The 19,362-nt window shown below is 46.1% G+C and overlaps 1 protein-coding gene across 1 annotated transcript in view; it reads left to right on the forward strand.

Moving 5' to 3' along the window:
- Positions 1-19,362, forward strand: part of MYO1H (myosin IH) — a 46,190-nt gene that overhangs the window by 1,762 nt on the left and 25,066 nt on the right. The window contains exons 2-14 of the mRNA XM_060612516.3: positions 644-759; positions 2,106-2,304; positions 3,176-3,256; positions 5,535-5,714; positions 8,015-8,113; positions 9,565-9,678; positions 10,018-10,089; positions 10,938-11,057; positions 12,669-12,736; positions 13,730-13,835; positions 14,156-14,236; positions 15,959-16,050; positions 18,240-18,334. Of these exons, the coding sequence (XP_060468499.3) occupies positions 644-759; positions 2,106-2,304; positions 3,176-3,256; positions 5,535-5,714; positions 8,015-8,113; positions 9,565-9,678; positions 10,018-10,089; positions 10,938-11,057; positions 12,669-12,736; positions 13,730-13,835; positions 14,156-14,236; positions 15,959-16,050; positions 18,240-18,334 (1,423 nt within the window). The remainder of the gene's footprint in view (positions 1-643; positions 760-2,105; positions 2,305-3,175; positions 3,257-5,534; positions 5,715-8,014; positions 8,114-9,564; positions 9,679-10,017; positions 10,090-10,937; positions 11,058-12,668; positions 12,737-13,729; positions 13,836-14,155; positions 14,237-15,958; positions 16,051-18,239; positions 18,335-19,362) is intronic.

Consider the following 19,362-nt stretch of genomic DNA (forward strand, 5'->3'; position numbering starts at 1 on the left):
TCCCTGCTTTCACCCAGTGGCCGGAGAGACCTCTCTGAAACATCAACGTAGGTCAGATTCTCTTCGTAACGCTCTCCATTTTACATTTACAGTGTAAGGCAAGTATTACTTATCAGTAGGGAGAGTGGTGTCTCCACCAAACGCTGCATTTGGAATAAACCCCCGGTTCTTCATGCCCTGGGGGATCCGAACTTGCTCCATCTCGGACTCCGTGTCTTAGCGTCTTCCGTTCCCCACTCCCTCGCTGACCTCCAGGGCAGCCAGCCTGCCCACCCTGGACCCCTCAGCCTGACCTGCCCTTTCCTGCCTACTTTTTTTTTCATCATTCAAGTTTCAGCTCGGAGTCACCTCCTTAAAGAAGACTTCCCCAAGCCCACGAGCTAAGGTGGCCTTCCTTGGTCACTCCCTCTCTCATTACCCTATGTGTACCTTTCTTACCATTCTAATTGAAGCATTCTGGAACCCCTTCCCCCAGACATGTGCACACGCGTGTAAGCTCCAGGACAGCAGGGACACCACCTGTCTTATTTATTGTTTTATATCCCATGAAATGAACACATGGGGATCATAGCATGGGATGGTCTCTCACTGTAGCCCTTTGCACCCCACAGTTCCTCACTAGTGCTTTGGTCCATTCTTCTAGACCTATATTGGGACTCTCCTTGTATCTGTGAATCCATACCAGGAGCTTGGAATCTACACTATGAGCCAGATGGAACTTTATCAAGGGGTCAATTTCTTTGAACTGCCACCACATGTGTAAGTAGTACATATGGGGGATCATCAGTAGTATTTTTCTCTCTTCCTCTTTTTTCCTTTTCCCTCTCTCCCTCTTTCCTATCCATCCATCCATTCACTCCATCCATCCATCCATCCATCCATCCATCCATCCATATCTTTGATGCATCCTCATTAGGTTCTGTACCTCACTTAACCTCCTGCCTTCTTGATAAATGTCTTTCAACACAATAGAAAGCATCAGATCCTTGTCAAGTCTCAGTTTAAATATCCCGAGAGGTGGAATCTTTTGTAGCTGTTAAGAGCTCTAAGAGCGTGGCTGGAGAGGGGTCTTTTCTGGGAAGAGGTTTGCTGTAGCGCCATCTACTGGTGTCTGAGTATCATGGCGGCAAAGGAGCCTGCCATTGGTAGCGGCCCTGCAGATCCGTAGTTCAAGCAATTTCCTGTCTGATCTATATGTCACTAGGGCGCTACTGAATTTCTCAGTTCTCCCTGGTTGACTTCTGGGCTAATGTGTGGGCTGTCTCTCCATTTTTCTTGAGGACTTACCTATTCACCTCCTATAAGACCTTTATAAACCTTTCTGAATCACTACCACTAGGGGGATCCAAACTAGCCAGCTTTCAAACTCGGCCACGTGGGAAGCTTATACTCTTGGGAGACTTTCACGCTTTGGTTTCTGATCTTGAAGGTAAAACCCTTGTACCAGTTTCACCTCTTGTCCTATAGATATCACAGAGCTTTTAAGATATTTTTGCTTTCCTGTCTCGGTACACTGACTACGCTACATCTTGAAGGAAAGAGGGAACTTGGGATCTCATTATAGCTATTAAGTGTTTAAAATATTTAGACAAGATGTTATTTCTACCTGCAGTTAATAGAATGTCTCTTGGGGATATATATAATTTAGTATCTGGCTTATTCTCATATGAAATGTTGATGGGGGCGCCTTGGCAGCTTAGTCGCTTGAGTATCTGACTCATGATTTTGGCTCAGGTCGCGATCTCACGTTCACAGGTTCAAGCCCCCATGTCAGGCTTTGCAATGACAGGCTGGAGCCTGCTTGGGATTCTCTCCCTCTCTCTCTGCCCCTCCCTTGCTCACTCGCGGGCACATGCTCTCTCTCTCAAAATAAATAAACTTTTAAAAAATGTCCATTGTTGCTCAACTTGTCCATTTTAACTGTTATCTGAATTTTGATTTCTGGTACATTTTATCTCTGATCAGTCAATGGGTCCTGGTGAGCGTTTGATATCTGAGCTCACTGTCCTTGTACCACAGTCTGGATGTGGTTTCCCGGAGGCGGGGTTCTTGGTCCTTCTGCTGTGGTGGGCATTACACACAGCCCCTTCCCACTCCTTCTCCAGCTACGCCATAGCTGACAACGCTTACCGCATGATGTGCTCTGAGCTAACTAACCACTTCATCCTCATTTCTGGAGAGAGCGGGGCAGGGAAAACGGAGGCCTCCAAGAAGATTCTCCAGTATTTTGCCGTGACCTGCCCAATGACCGAGTCACTACAAATAGCCCGTGACAGACTGCTGCTCTCCAATCCAGTGCTGGAGGTAAGTGATCTTTGAGGACCTATTGAGGGGAGTTCTAGGGAGGTCAATTAAGTAAGAAGAATCTTCTGCCTGTGCAGGACAGTCAAAATGGGCAGATCACCGTCTGGGAGTTAAGCAGAAAGGTCTCAAGGGAAATATTGTGCTTAAGGGCATAACCTTGAAGTCCGGCAAGCATGGACGCTAATCCCAGGGCAGCCACGCCTCAGCAAGCTTTAGCAAACCACTGCATATCCCAGATTCTGTTTCCCTATCTGTGGAATGGGTCTACTCATAGTTCCCACCTCCTAGGAGTTTCTGAGGATAAAACCAGGTGAATGCATAAAAAGCACACAGCAGAATTAGTAAGCACTAAAGTCGTGCTCTCTTATTAATATCTTTCTTATTTAGTTGAAATTATTTGGATGATTATTGCAATTCACTGACTTGCTGTTTGATTTTGAACAAGCAATTCTGTGTTTTTGTCGCCCTTCACGTTAAAGGTATTTGTGGTTGAAGGAATTTTCCCCATAGACCTATGGGCTGAACAATTTACCTGTTTGATAGAAAAAAAGGTCTGGTAATGGGGGCCATGAACTCTGTCTTCTAGAACATCAGGGGCCTAGGGGCCTCTATAGCTCTCCCTAGTCAGTCCTAGATTGGATGCTAGAGAGATCTTTTTGTCCTTTCCTCTCGCTCCATCCTCAGTATTTGGCATCAAATTCTCTGTACTTCGTGGTTCCTTCTTAGAAGATAAAGTATGGCTTTAATCCCTGGCTCCCCCTCCCTCCCCCATTTTCATAATCGTGGCGTCTGATGAGCTTGGTGAGCTTGAAAGACCAGGCATGACAGTTTGGTTCAGCCTGTCCCTGTCTCCCTCGCTTTGTATTGCAAGGCTTTTGGAAATGCCAAAACACTCCGGAATGACAACTCCAGCAGATTTGGAAAATACATGGACATCCAGTTTGACTATAAGGTACACTGAAGTTCCTATTACCGGTTCATGGGGACCCCTTAGCCTGCCAGTGACAGAAACCCGACCCGAGGTCCCTTAAGGGAGAAAGGGCTCTATCAGCTCAAATAATTAACAACTCCAGGATTAGTGCCATTTTGGGAAATGCAAACAAAGACCGCAATGAGATACCATTGTATACTTTCTGGGTGAGCAAAAATTAAGAAGTCTGATCACACCAGCTATTGGTGAAGATGTGGATAATTAGGAACTTTTCCACATTGCCGGTGGGGCTCACACTGGTGCGACCCACTTGGAAAACAACATTATTATCTTGTGAAGTTGAAATCACATCATCTATGGTGGAGCCATTCCGCTCTTGGAGATTGGCAAGCCTGCCCCCAAGAGCCCTGCTCATGATGGTAAAAAGGTCTGGAAACAGTCAACACATCTGGAGAGGGCTGAGTGTCCATCGACAGGAGAATGGTTAAATGGTGGGATGTTCACCCAATGAACTGTCACGTAACAGCAAGAGCAAGTGAATGAAGCTACACGTAACATGGTCAAGTCTTAGGAAAGTCTGACGTGTCAGCCATTTCTTATAAAGCTTGAGAATAACCACATGGAAACGATGTACTGTGTGGGCGCGCATAATTATATGGCATGGGTTGGCAAATGTTTTTTGGATAGGGCCAGATAGTCAATATTTCAGACTCTGTGGACCATATGGTTTCCGTCACAACCGCTCAGCTCTGCTGCTGTGGCATGGAGGCAACCGGAGACAGTGTATGATGAGAATTGTTGTATGTTCACAGAATTTAAATGGGGCCAGTGCAAGTGGGAAGGGTCGACAGAGTTCTCAAGGACTTAGAACTCCAGGGGACAAACTATCACTTAGACTGGAGGACAGTTGTTGCTTGAGGGTTGAGCGTAGTGATAACAGACTGGCTCAGGGTTTTCCAGAAGCCGGTACGCGGACTTCTGGTGAAGTGCGCCCAGACTTTGAAAAAAAAAAAAAAAATTGAATAGTTGTGTCTGTTTTTAAACTCCTTATTGAAATTCAACACATCTACTGAAAAGGAAGCAAGGCATGAGTCCAGTTTAATGAGTTTTTACCTATCTGCCTGTGACAACTGGCACTCAGATCAAGATGTAACAATTTCTAGCACCTAGAAGATTGTCCTACCCTTCTCTGACGGTATCTGCCCTCCCAACTGTTACCAACTGTTCTTCCCTCTATAATCAGATTAATTTTGTGGGTTCTTGGGCCTCATGTGTAGGAATTCTATGTCCTCTTTTTCGTCTGGCTCCCTTTAATCAACACTCTGTCAGGTTCATTAATGTCGCTCCATGTGGCAGTTGGTCATTTTTTGCTTATGTGACCTCATCATGATTTTTCTGTTCTCCTATCGATGGACAGTTGGGTTTCCAGTTTGGGGCTGTTGCAGATAGCGCTCTGAACATCCTTGCAACATGTCTTTGAGTAGATATTTGCATCCACTTATGTTGGGCACATACCCAGAGGTGGCATTGTTGGGTTCTTACCAGGAATGTTATGATAATTAACGATGGGTCCAGTTACCAGCAGGGTTCTCTGCACCCTTGAAAGCATCTGGTATCATCAGTCCTTTCAGGTTTGAGACGTTCTGGTGGAGTAGACTGGTTTCCCAGTGTGATTTATGTTTGTATCTCCCTGATGATTAGTGAAGTCTTGATAACTGGCCAATTAAAAAGTTTGTGTTAGAGCCTTTTGCCCACTTTTAATTAGGCTGTTTTTCTCATGTTGATTTGCAGGAGTTCTATATATGTTCTGGAACCCAAATCCCTTACTGGATATATTCTTAACAAAACAGTGTGATACATAAAGATACGTAAACAGGCCAGTAGATGGGAGTGGAGTCCACCAAGGGGTCCACATGTGATATGATTGCCTGGCTTATGACCAAAGCACCACCGTGATCCAGTAGGGAAACGATTGCCTTTCCATTAAATGGTGCTGATCAATCTGAAATCCATGTGACTAAAAAGACCTTTGACCCTCTACCTCACTCCATACCCAAGAATTCAGTAGTGCTCGACCGCTGTCCTAAATGCGACTGGTAAAATGACCACGCTTCTAGACAGAAGCATAGAAAATCCTTCTCATGACCTCAGGGTAGGCAAAAATATTTGTAAACAGAGCCCAGAAAACACTAAGCATAGAAGAAGAATCATTTGAATTCAGAATTTCTGTTCCTCAGAAGACACCAGTAAGAAGGCGGCTCAGTTCTCGTCATTGGGCATTTTTTGTTCTGTCCTGAAGGGCATTCCCGTAGGTGGGCATATCATCAGTTACCTGATAGAAAAGTCTCGAGTCGTCTATCAAAACCAGGGCGAGAGGAACTTCCACATCTTCTACCAGCTGCTGGAGGGAGGCGAAGAGGAACTCCTTGCTTACCTTGGACTTGAGCGGGACCCCCAGCTGTATAAATACCTCTCACAGGTCAGAAGGACCAGTACCTGGCTTAGGGGGGGCGCCCTTTGGGTGGCAGGGGTGAAGGGCATTACTGGGGGTTTCTATGGGATGGCCAAGAACTTTCTCATTACCATTCTGGAGATATCCTATGGACTGGTTTCTTGCCACTTATCATAACCCCTTTGTCTATGCCTGACAGATCATCTTGGTAAAGTAACCAGTCTCTAGGTGGGTGGTTCTCAGCCCTGGCTGAAATTAGAATCACCCGAGTTTGTCAACACACACACACACACACACACACACTCTAAAGATTCCAGCCTAATTGGTCTGAGATGGGACCTGGACATCAAGGCTGTGTTAAACACTCCCCTGTGATTCTGGATAATTAAGTGAATCCCCGGTGATTCCAATACACAGCAGAAGTGAGAACTACCGGTCTGGGTGTGATAGTAACTCGCTGCCCGTCCGTGTCCGCAACTTGTGCTGCTCCCTTCTGCTTCCCAGAACTAGTTTGCAAAAGACTCCCCACCCTTGCCTCCCAGTCTGAGGGTTGTTAATTGCAAAATGAATGGACTTCCTTACAGAGAGAGTTTGGGCCATTCCCGTAAGCAACCCTGGGACCCAGTGTTGAAAGATGGACTTGGAGAATTTGACTCCCACCATTAGTTTTTCTGCAGCCAGGACCAGGGTTCTAGAAGGTCCCGATTGTATAGGATCTATCACTATTTGATGTCACTGGCACCTTTTATGCCCCAAGATTTTCGGATTTTTCTCTTCTTTGCTGGGTCTGGCTTTGAATGGAGGCCACTTGGCAGAGTGCACGTGGGGCCATCATTTGAGAAAGAGAACGAGGTCTTAGGAAGTGAATCTTGTAAAAGAAAGACCAGCATTTCATAGTCCTGGTGAAAGAGTAGACATGACCAAAATGCATCTTGAAAAATGAGGCTAAATGATGAAAATAAAAGAATCCCAATCTCCTTTTGCAGATTTCGTACTAATTGTGAGAATGAAGAGTAATTCGGATGTGATATATATATATATAAAAGTTTTTTTTTTTTCCTTTTTGAGAACCGAATTCTCCCCATAAAGCTGTATGGTAGCCTCACATTTGGCTTCTCACGGCATGAACAGAGAGGGTCAATTTATAAAAATATTTTAGAGCCTGAATCCTTTTCCCAAGGGCTTCTCCTAACCCTTTGATAATTCAAATCATTCCCTTTTGGAATGTAGCTTGTCTTTTATCTTTGCAGATTTTTTTTTTTTTTTTCTGGCCAGATCTTCGGACCATTCGCCAGTATTATTTTGTTCAATTTTGTGTTGCCCGGTAACTTGGACAAACGTAGTGGCTTTACTCGCAGTATATCCGCGCTGCTTCCAAACCTCTAGGTGCCCTGGAAAGACTGACTTAAGCTGGCCCCGCCCTTGGTGGGGCAGGAGCAGATGCCATTGGTCGAACCGGGAGGGATATTTGGGAGGTTGCAGATTTAACACTGGCCAGTTCACGGGTGGATCTTTTCATGACCCAGCACCTCCGGTTTCCCCAGGCAACAAGGAAATCTGTTTAACGTGACGAATCTTCAGATAGCCAGGAATCTAGGAACACCTTGTCCTACAAAAGCAAAAGAGACAAACAAACATAAACAAAACAAAACAGAGACTTCATCCAGAATGTCTTCCCTTTAAATTGTGACATTCGGTGGTGTGTGTCTTCTTTAGAAGACAACTTCTAGAGTCAGTGGGAAGTCTCATCACCTCTCTGCTGGTGATTGTATCTGTATCACCTTCATTTCTCTAAATGCCAAACTCTTCTTGAGTGTCTCCTACCTCGTCCCTCGTCCCTCGTCCCTCGTCCCTCGTCCCTCGTCCCTCGTCCCTCGTCCCTCGTCCCTCATCCCTCATCCCTCATCCCTCACGGCAGTTTCTGCTGGAGGTTGTGATTGCGTCGAGATTGTTATCTGAATTTCAGGGCTTGTCCTCTCCCTGCATTTTTTAGCAGGTGTTTACTGAGACAAACATCTTCAGTTTACTTGACAAATAAGACAAGGAAAACAATAAAAAAAAAAAAATACTTGAAGAGATATACCACTAATGTGTACCTTTGAAAGTTTTCCCAGGGCAGAGATTCCAAATAACTTTGAAAAAGGCAACAGCCGGCAAATCATGCTGTGCTAGACGATGAGATAAAACCTGGCTTTTTATAATCAGAACATTCTAGAACTAGCTCTTGCGTGTTTGGAGAGAAAACCACTTTGATTCAAGAATAGGTGTGGGCGTGCCTAACTGTCCTTGTGGAAATGACGCGAAGCAACCCGATTCTGTGTTAACAGGGTCATTGTGCCAAAGAGTCGTCTATTAATGACAAGAACGACTGGAAAACTGTTTCCAGTGCCTTTTCTGTCATCGATTTTACTGAAGATGACCTCGAGGTATGAGCCCTGTGGTCACAACTGCCAGTATGGTCTGGGATTGACGAAACAATCCTGGTATCTTGGTGATCGCCCAGTAGGGTTGCCAGGCTCAGCAAATGAAAATACAGGATGCTTAGTTACATGTGAATTTCAGATAAGCTTGTCCCAATGAGATAAACTTCTACGAAAAACTTAGTCCTTGCTTATCTGGGATTGAAATGTTACCTGGGCATTCTGCATTTCATCAGACCTAAGATTTCCCAATGCGGTGAGCAAGGAGGAGATTTTGTTTCTTCTTCCTCTCACATCCAATCTCAAATATATTCTTAATAATTTTTTTTTAATTTTTTTAACGTTTTATTTATTTTTGAGACAGAGAGAGACAGAGCATGAACAGGGGAGGGGCAGAGAGAGAGGGAGACACAGAATCGGAAGCAGGCTCCAGGCTCCGAGCCATCAGCCCAGAGCCCGACGTGGGGCTCCAACTCACGGACCGCGAGATCGTGACCTGAGCCGAAGTCGGACGTTTAACCGACTGAGCCACCCAGGCGCCCCTTAATAATTTTTATTTATTTTTGAGAGACGGGGGTGGGGGGGTGGGGGATGGACAGAGGATCCGAAGCAGGATCTGTGCTGACAGTGGATAGCCCAGCTCAAACTCTGAACTGTGAGATCATGACCTGAGCTGAAGTCAGACGCTCAACCACTTAAGCCACCCAGGTGCCCCCAAATCAAATCTCAGATATTTACATGCTCCGGATCTACAGGATTACTGTTTATTTACACTTCTATTTTTGAACAAACTGGAGAAGATTGTAGGATATATGAACATTCTGTTTTTACATCTTTTTCTGTTTTTCTTTTTGATGGTTAAAACTCTTGCTCTTTCAAGGACTAGAATTATACTTTAACATATATTTAGGGGCACCTGGGTGGCTCAGTCGGTTGAGCCTCCGACTTTGGCTCAGGTCGTGATCTCACAGTTCGTGGGTTCAAGCCCCACATGGGGCTCACTGCTGTCGGCCCGGAGCCGGCTTTGGATCCGCTGTCTCCCTCTCTCTCTGCCCCTCGCCTGGTTGTACCCTCTCAAAAATAAATAATACATTAAAAAATAAAATATTATGCATTGATATAATATATACCTATATGTATCTGGGATCATGCTATTTGCATATGAAATGGTGTGTTGGTGGGAAGGGGATGGGGAGGATCCAGAAATAGAAGTGTCCTGTGCTGGAGATGGAAGGAGGAATCTTCCCCCATCCTCTGCTGAGGTTCTTTTATCCTCCTTCCCTTAACATCTGAGGTGGGTAAGAAACTGATTCCTGGGGTGGGGGAAACTTGGCTCCGTGAGCTCGGGCTGGAATTAGGAAGGAGCGGTTTTCCTTGGCTGTCTCCCGTGATGACGTTCATCAGTTGGGCGGCCGCCCTTCTCTCCCTGTTCTCCTCACCCTTTCCCACATTCCTAGAATCTCTTTGGAATTCTTGCCAGCGTCCTACACCTGGGGAACGTTTGTTTTGAAGAGAACCACCAAGGCTGTGCCACGATCCCAGACACCCACGAGATCAAATGGATCGCCAAGGTGACGTTCGGCTTCTGAAAAGCACGGGGAGGGCCCGGCCCTTTCGGAGGCGGAGGGCAGGAGAGGGGAGCTGAAGGCAGCTGGAGGCCCAGGTCCCACGCGGCCAACACCGTGGCCTTCCGGCTGATACTGGCTAGGAGATTTAAAGAGCGAGGGGGGCAGGTGAGGGAGTGGGTAAAAGCCAGCTGAGTGTAAAATCAGGATGTGGTCTCTCTCGCATTTCGGTGGGATTATCCGTCAGGGTGTATAATCCTGGGCCTGGAAATGGCACCAATTCCTTGCAAATTGGCAAAAAGCAAATCCGATCGCTGAATGGCATTTTGGTTTCCATGTTTTCAGCTCCTGGGGGTCCACCCATCCATCCTTCTGGAAGCTCTCACCCATAGAAAGATTGAAGCCAAAACTGAAGAGGTAAAAATGACACTAGATGGAAATGTGCCTGCCCTCCCCGCTCTTGCCTGCCTCATGGAAGAGCAGGACGATGGTCCTAGAGGAGGCCGGGGTCCCGCCTTCCAGCTCCTGTAGGAGACTCCTGCCTCACCCTCCCCGTCCCCACCATTGCACCATCACTAGCTTTCCATGCCTCCCCTCTTGCCATGCCTTTCCCCCATGAGGTCTTTGCACATGCCGTTCCCTCTACTGGAACACTGTTCCCTGTGCTTCTCTAATTAATGCCTTCTCATCCTTCAGTTCCTGGGGTCACACCCTCAAAGAGTCTCCCTGACCATCCCACCCCTATCCTTATGCACCATCGGTATCTCCTCATACTGCTCTCAGCTTGCAACATGACGGCGTGTGGGGCGTGAATGTCCCGTCCCCCAACTGTGAACCCACAGAATTTGTCTCAGTCATGGCTGTACCTCAGCAGCTCCATGCGGTGCCCAACACGTCGTAAGCACTCAAGAAATAGCTACTGCCTGAACGTGTACAGGTGGGGGCGGTGTCTTCCCCCAGCACATATCCCTCGCTGGCTGCTATTAAAGGCTAATTTGGAAACTCGGGAGGAAGTGGGCTTTTTTTTTTTTTTTTTTAAGAGAGAGAAAGAAAGTTGCAGAGAAAGAGGGAGACGGAGAACCCCAAGCAGGTTCCATGTTCAGTGCAGAGCTCGACATGGGGCTCAATCTCACCACCATGAGACCATGACCTGAACTGGAACCAAGCCCCGGAACGCTTAACCAACTGAGCCACCCAGGTGCCCCCATGGGTTTTTTGTTTTTTTTTTTTAACTTCTGTAATGATGCACCTGTTGTTGTCCTCAGGTAATATGCCCACTGACTCTGGAACTCTCTGTCTACGCTAGAGATGCAATGGCAAAGGCCATTTATGGACGAACATTTACTTGGCTAGTCAACAAAATCAATTCCTCCTTAGTGAACAAGGTTAGTCCAAACACGTTTGACTGACTCACTCTCGCTAACGTGGTAATGTTTTATTTTTTTATTTTTTATTATTTTTTTTTTTAATTTTATTTTTGGGACAGAGAGAGACAGAGCATGAACGGGGGAGGGGCAGAGAGAGAGGGAGACACAGAATCGGAAACAGGCTCCAGGCTCCGAGCCATCAGCCCAGAGCCTGACGCGGGGCTCGAACTCACAAACCGCGAGATCGTGACCTGGCTGAAGTCGGACGCTTAACCGACTGCGCCACCCAGGCGCCCCGTGGTAATGTTTTAAAACCAACCTCGTCACTCTGAAGAATTTGTGAGCATTGACCGTTGGCCCCTGGTGCCCAGGGACGATATCGTTCCGCGTCTCCATTCCCGGCACACAGTAGGCTCACAAAAAAATGCCCGCTGAATGATTTTTGGAGTGTGTCCCGAAGTGTGGGATGCATAGTATTTAAAGTACGCCAGATGGCCTTCAGTGTCCACAGAATTTAGCTTTAACGGTGAGCATCTTTTAATGTGTATAAGAAAAAATATGTATAACAAGTCCTTCAGATTCACCCTGGGAGTTTCCTCCAAGCTAGAAATCAAGGAAATGATCCTGAGGCACAGAGTATGTAGATGTAAAATTCAAGGAGATAGTATGTAAAGGACAGATTTGGAAGGCATCAGCTCAGGACACCATACGGAATGCTAAATTGTGGCCCTTTCGAAAAAAATAGGCATGTTCTCTTTAAATATCCATCTTTGGGGCGCCTGGGTGGCTCAGTCGGTTGGGCGTCCGACTTCAACTCAGGTCACGATCTCGCGGTCCATGAGTTCGAGCCCCGCGTCGGGCTCTGGGCTGATGGCTCGGAGCCTGGAGCCTGCTTCGGATTCTCTGTCTCCCTCTCTCTCTGCCCCTCCCCCGTTCGTGCTCTGTCTCTCTCTGTCCCAAAAATAAATAAACATTTAAAAAAAATAAAAATAAATATCCATCTTTGCACCTGGTCCTCTCTTTTTTTTTTAATTTTTTTTAATGTTTATTTTTGAGAGAGAGAGACAGAGCATGAGTGCGGGAGAGGCAGAGAGAGAGAGAACACAGAATGGAAAGCAGGCTCCAGGCTTGGAGCCGTCCACACGGAGCCCGACGTGGGGCTCGAACTCGTGAACTGTGAGATCATGACCTGAGCCGAAGTCAAATGCTTAACTGACTGAGCCACCCAAGTGTCCCCATCCTCTGTTTTAAAATGACATTTGTATCACCTGTCCTCTCTCCTGGATAGACATCTCCTTTGCTGCTGTCTATAGAGGTCTCTTGCTTTCTTTGGGATTGATGTGGGCTTGGGAGGCTGAGAAGGGCTGAAGGAAGGGAGTGAACCAGAAGGGGAAGGTCTCACTTCTCGGGTGGTGGCTGTGGAAGCTTCAGTGGGATCCCGGCGGGCTGCCGGCCAGAGGAGCAGGCTGGTAAATTTGTTTCCACCCTATAATTTCTCTGTGAGCCAATGTTGGAGACAGAGAAGGTGTGAGTTTTATAACCAAGTCCCAGCTTTGGGGGCAGCTACCGGGTTTTAAGAGTCATTAAGTAAAAGACCTAACAATGAACAGTGTGTGTTACTTTGACTAGGATTTCACCAAGAAGACTGTGATTGGATTGCTGGATATCTATGGGTTTGAGGTCTTCGACAAGAATGGGTAAGTTTGTCATTACCTCCTGGTCCTCTGTCCGTCTGGTTTGAGGCATCTCTAATGTTGCTGGAACTGGGTTTCCCATCTTTAGAAATTCTCGGGATTTCCATAGCCGCTAACTCATAGACTGTTCCAGAATTGGAATGACCATTAAAAAAGGCAAACGTCTGGGGCGCCTGGGTGGCTCAGTCGGTTGAGCGTCCGACTTCGGCCCGGGTCACGATCTCGCGGTCCGTGTGTTCGAGCCCCGCGTCGGGCTCTGGGCTGACGGCTCAGAGCCTGGAGCCTCTTCCGATTCTGTGTCTCCCTCTCTCTCTGCCCCTCCCCCGTTCATGCTCTGTCTCTCTCTGTCTCAAAAATAAATAAACGTTAAAAAAAAAAAAAAAGGCAAACGTCTTGGGGCGCCTCGGTGGCTCAGTAGGTCAAGTGTTCGACTTGGGCTCAGGTCACGATCTCACAGTTTGTGAGTTAGAGCCCCACGTTGGGGTCTGCGCAGACAGCTCGGAGCCTGGAGCCTGCTTTGGATTCTGTGTCTCATTCTTTCTCTGTCCCTCCCCCACTTATGCTCTATCTCTCTCCGTCTCTCAAAAATAAATAAATGTAAAAAAAAAATGCAAACATCTTTTAACTTGATTCTTGGGATCTATTTAGTAAATTGTATAATTAATAAGGACTTTGCTTTTTCTGTATTAAAAAGCATCTTTAAAAAAAGAAGTAAATACAGGGGTGCCTGGGTGGCTCAGTCAGTGAAGCGTTGACTATTGATTTCGGCTCAGGTCATGATCTCACAATTTCGTGAGTTTGAGCCCCGCATCAGGCTCCGTGCTGACAGTGCAGAGCCTGCTTGGGATTCTCTCTCTCCCTCTCTCTCTGCTCCTCCCCCACTTCCGCACTCTCTCTCTCAAAATAAGCGTTAAAAAAAAATAAAAAGAAGCAAATACAGTTTTTTAATTGGTCTACTCGCGTAGCTTTAGCTCTTTCAATTTTTGGCCTCTCTAGTTTCGAACAGTTCTGCATCAATTACTGCAATGAGAAACTCCAACAACTGTTAATTGAGAGAACCCTTAAGGCGGAACAGGCAGAATATGAAATGGAAGGTATAGAGGTAAACGTCTTAATGTTTTCTTCTCACTTGATTTCTTAATCTAGCGAAAGAGATTTGCTTGAGAAATGATATTTCCCTGGAGATTTCGGCCTCCCTAGTACTAAGAATTATTTTTTTCTCTCCTGCTCTGCTTCTTTTCTGGGAAATTACTTTGACATTCGGGTAGTTTCTTTTCTTTCTTTCTTTTTTTTTTTTTTAATGTTAGAGATTAAAAAAATCAGATTTTGGAAAAATAACGTTGGAAAATCATTTTAAAAAGAGATCTATTGTATGTTCACCTAAATCCCCCTCGGAGAATTCTTTTCTCTTTGTCATTTCAGTGGGAGCCCATTCAGTATTTCAACAACAAGATCATCTGTGATTTGGTGGACGAGAGACACAAAGGGATCATTTCCATTCTGGTGAGAAAATTAACGTTGACTTAGAGTCCATTCTTACGGTGTTGCCAACACGCGGAAGTCTTCCCCCAGGCTTGAAAAGGGTTGCTTAGCACAAGCAGAAAGCCAGAAAACATAAAGGAAGGTTTTACAAAGAATGTGCGCTGATCCAGAGTTGAGACTCCTTGGGATGCACCCATGGCTTTATCTTGACCTGTTGGAACTTCTGAGAACATCCATGCCCAGTTGTTCCAGTTCAAACATCGCTTTTTTCAACATGTTTATTTATTTTTGAGAGAAACAGAGTGGGAGCGAGGGAGGGGCAGGGAGAGAGGGAGACACAGAACCTGAAGCAGGCTTCAGGCTCCCAGCCATCACCCCGACGCAGGCTCGAACCCATAACCCACGAACCGTGATATCGTGACCTGAGCCAAAGTCGGATGCTTAACCGACTGAGCCACCCAAGACGCCCCCAGACATCACTTTTTAAAATCTAAAGCCAATGAGAAAGTATTTCTTTGCCTTTTCATTTGGGATCTTCTCCCTTATAACGAAAATAATTGGTCTCCTCTCTCCTGCCTGCCGCCCGCCCCCACCTAACTGTTGGGTGAACAAGATTCTAAAGCACAGCAGTGACTACAGATGGTGCCTGTCGTTGCCAGGAACATGGGCACCCCCTGGATTCAGATGCCCGCCCCATTGCTTGCTAGCTATGTAACCTTGGGTGGGTGTCTTACCCTCTCTGAGCTCCCATCTCCTTGTCTTAAATGGACGCAGTGATAGCAGCACTTATCTCGAGGAATTGTAAGGACAGGCTGAGATTGTACATGCACAGGGCTTAGAATTATGCCGGCGTGTGGTAAGCATTCAGACTCTCTTCGTTCAACAAATGCTTACCGAATGCTTCCTTGGTGCCATGACTGTGCCCTGTGCTGTGGGACACGAGCAGTGGACAAAACAGATCAAAACCACTACATTCATGAAGCTTTAAATTCTAGCGCAGAGAGACTGACAACAGACAGTTTCGTGGGCAACATAAGTAGGTTTTACAATGAAAAAAGCTCAAAAGATGAGATGCGCCGGGAAGGATGACTCAATTTCAGGCGAGGTGGTCTGGGAAGGGCCGTGTGGACATCCGGGGAGGCAAGTTCCGGGAGGCACAGGCTGACATAAGCTCTTCTCGGGGCTCTCAATGCTCATATTGATGGCTAGACTAGCATAGACATGTCACTTCGAAAGGGTTGTCTCACTCACCTGAAGCCCGGTGTTCTCTTGTCGTTTTAACAAAAGCTGCAGGGTTGATTTTAAAGATGGTCACTCGCGTGTTGCCAATGTTAAGGGCCCAAAACAGGAAGTAGAAAGACACAGCCGGAGAGATGTGAGGAGTTAGATGCCCGGGGCTTTGTAGCTTTCTCTCCATGAGGTTTTTGCTCCTGGTAAAAGGGGATGTGGTCTTGGCCAGCAGTGGCTGGTTAAGGGAAACTGAGGTGGTGTTCAAGAAGACTTTGGAAATATGGTGGCCGGATGGGTGGGCGAGGTGACTTTTCACAGGATTTCAGATCCCTCTGAGAAGCTAAGCACGCGTGAGGGGTCACTGCCCTCGCGCCCCCAAGGTTCACCTGAACTTGGGTTGAGGTGACAGCGTTTTAGTCCACTACCTTCGGCCACAGCTGGCGAAGGCGTTTCAACTTGGAATCGATGGCGTAGGATGCTACGGATCGAGGCTTCTCTTTTTTTCTCTGGAAGGATGAAGAATGTATCCGTCCCGGTCCCGCTACGGACTTGAGTTTCCTGGAGAAATTGGAAGAGAAAGTAGGCCAGCATGCGCACTTCCAGACGTATGTATCTCGCTCGACAAGCAGCTTGGGGAAGCTCGTCACTTACCCACTTTCTTGGGTATGTGGGCAGTGGACCCCAAGAGTAAAGGTGCTTCTTCGTGCACAGAAACGTGACGCACCATGATGATATACCGACTCCTCTATACGTGTACCTTTTGTTAGTAGAAATCAAACCCGAATTCCAGGTAGAATGTTCTAAGATTTTGTATCTTTTTTTTTTTAACGTTTATTTTTGAGCGTGAGAGAGAGCACAGTGGAGGAGGGGCAGAGAGAGAGGGAGACACAGAGTCTGAAGCAGGCTCCAGGGTCCAAGCTGTCAGCACAGAGCCCGACGCGGGGCCCAAACTCATGAACCATGAGATCATGACCTGAGCCGAAGTCAGACACTTCATGGACTGGGCCACCCAGGCGCCCCTAAGATTTTGTATCTTTATGATCGTTACCTTGTGGACAGGGTCACAGGTGTGAAATAGGCTTCTTTTTCAAAGTCTTTTTTTTTTTTTTAAATGTTTGTTTTGAGAGAGAGAGAGAGTGCAAGCAGGGGAGGGATAGAAAGAGAGGGAGAGAGCCAACTAGACTCAGTGCAGTCAGCACAGAACCCAACACGGGGCTTGATCTCATGAACTGTGAGATCATGACCAGAGCTGAAATCAAGAGTCAGACACTTAATGGACTGAGCCACCCAGGAACCCCAGAAATAGTCTTTTTTTTTTTTTAAGTTACGTATCAAATATAAAGTACACACAGAGCTATGCGTGGATCTGAAGCGTATGACCCAACGAATCTTCACATTCGTGTGTACTCACATCACTGCCACGTAGATCCAGAGAATGAGGGTTTATAGCATCCAAGAAAATGGACTAGAATCGCAGCTCGGCCACTTATAAGACACGTGACCTATTAATATACCTGGTGCGGAGCATTGTAAGTGACTCCGTAAGTCACCTAGTGTAATTTCTGGCCGTGGCAAAGACCGGGTAAATGGTAGTGGCTTTATCAGAGCTTTTGTAGAATGTTGAAAGGATAAGGAAATGAATCAAAAATGGAAAACTGAAGGGCACCTGGGTGGCTCAGTCAGTTAAATGTCTGACTTCAGCTCAGGTCACGATCTCATGGTTCATGAGTTAAAGCCCCACATCTGCACTGACTGTGCAGAGCCTGCTTGGGAATTCTCTCTCTTCCTCTCTCTCTCTGCCCCTCCCCCACTTGGGTATCTGCGTTGTCAATATATATGTTCATTTCAAGAAAGGTTACAAAAAAATTAGCCATCACCAGAATCTGAAAAATGATGTTTTATGAGCATTTTAGTCAGTTACCATCATAAAAATGTAGTAAATTGGTTCTTAGTTATCATCTGGAAAAAGTAGAACTTTTTTCATTGTACAAATCAGTGTGTCTTCTGTGGCTCACGTGTGTTTTTTAATTCCTCAGTTCTCAGGGGAAGGATCACATTTTTTTTTTAAGTCTTCATTTCAATTCCAGTTAGTTAACATACAGTGTTATGTTAGTTTCAGGGGTACAGTATAGTGATCATCACAAGTGAAGTCCTCAGTCCCCATCACCTATTTCCCCCATGTCCCCACCCTGGTAACCATCGGTTTATTCTCTACAGTTAAGAGTTTGTTTCTTGCTTTGTTTCTCCCCCCCCCCCTCCCCGCTTTGTTCATTTGTTTCTTAAATTCCACGTATGAATGAGATCACATGGTATTTGTCTTTCTCTGACTGACTTTACTTAGCCATTATATTCTCTAGGTCCATCCATGTCGTTGCAAATGGCAAGATTTCATTCTTTTTTGTGGCTGGGTAATATTCCATTGCGTTTATATGCCATATCTTCTTTATCCATTCACCGATCGGTGGACACTTGGGCTGCTTCCATAATTTGACTGTTGTAAATAATGCTGCTATAAACATAGGGCTGCATGTATCCCTTTGAATTAGTGTTTTTGTATTCTTTGGGTAAATACCTCGTAGTACAATTGCTGGATTGTAGGGTAGCTCTGTTTCAACTTTTGGAGGAACCTCCCTAGTCCTTCCCACAGTGGCCGCACCAGTTTGCATCCCACCAGCTGTGCAAGTGGGTTACCCTTTCTCCAGGCTTCTCTTCCGCCCTTTGCTTTCTATGTCGGTGCGTTTTGTTACAGCAAACTAGGAAGGTTCAGTTCGTGTCTCGTTCTCTCTTGCTGCAGCCGGAAGCTGGCGGGGCCAAAGGGCCGAAAGAGGATTGGCTGGATGGAGTTTCGGCTCTCTCACTACGCAGGAGAGGTCACGTACTGCACCAAAGGTGAGTGTGCGTGGGGCGTAGGTCACGGTCACGCAGGTGTCCCTGTGTCCGCCGAAGAAACGGCTGCACGTCTATCCCAAACATTCCCTAGCTCTGCTTGCAAGCAAGCCGTTTGAAGTTTTCTCTTTATTGCTTTTTTGTCGAACCACTTCATTTCACCCATTTAAAGTGCACCATCCGGTAGTTTTTACTCTGTTCACTTGATAGTTATGCACCCGTCACCGCTGTGCATTTTAGAACGCTTCGCCCCAGGGGCGCCTGGCGTGGCTCAGTCAATGAAGCAGGCAACTCTTGGCCTCGGCTCTGGTCGTGATCTCGCGGTTTGTGGGTTTGAGTCCCAGGTCAGGCTCCGCACTGATGGCACAGAGCCTGCTTGGGATTCTCCCTCTTTCTCTCTGCCCCTCTTCTGCTACCATGCTCTCTCTCTCTCTCTCTCTCAAAATAAATAACTGTTTAACAAAAAAAGAACACTTCATCCCAAAAAGAAACCCTGTTTGCATTAGCAACTATTCCCTGTTTTCCCCAGCCCCATCCCCCACAGCTGTGAACTAATCTGTTTTCTGTCTCTGCAAATTTGCCTGTTCTGGGTATTTCATCTAAATGGAATCACACAATGTGTGGTCTTCTGTGTCTGGCTTCTTTCCCTTAGCATCTTGTTTTCAAGGTTCATCTGTGTTACCATTTTTATTGCTAAATAATATTCCATCTATGGATATACCCTGTTTTGTTTATCCATTCATCATTTGATAGGCATTTGGGGTGTTTGCTTTTGAGCTCTTACTAATAAGGTTCCTACGAACATTGTCTCTCAAAACCTTTAAAAAATATTTTCTTTTGTCATTTCTGCTTTAGGTTCTAAATTATTTTCACTTTTTTTTTTCTTTTTACAGTTCTTTTTTAAGGTAGGCTCCACACCCAATGTGGGGCTTGAACTCACAACCCCAAGATCAGGAGTCACATGCTCCATTGACTGAGCAAGCCAGGTGCCCCTAAATTATTTTCACTTTTAAATAAGTTTCTCTAAGAAT

The sequence above is a fragment of the Panthera onca genome, chromosome D3 (assembly GCF_046562875.1).
Source record: "Panthera onca isolate mPanOnc1 chromosome D3, mPanOnc1 haplotype 2, whole genome shotgun sequence".
In the NCBI taxonomy this organism is placed as follows: domain Eukaryota; kingdom Metazoa; phylum Chordata; class Mammalia; order Carnivora; family Felidae; genus Panthera; species Panthera onca.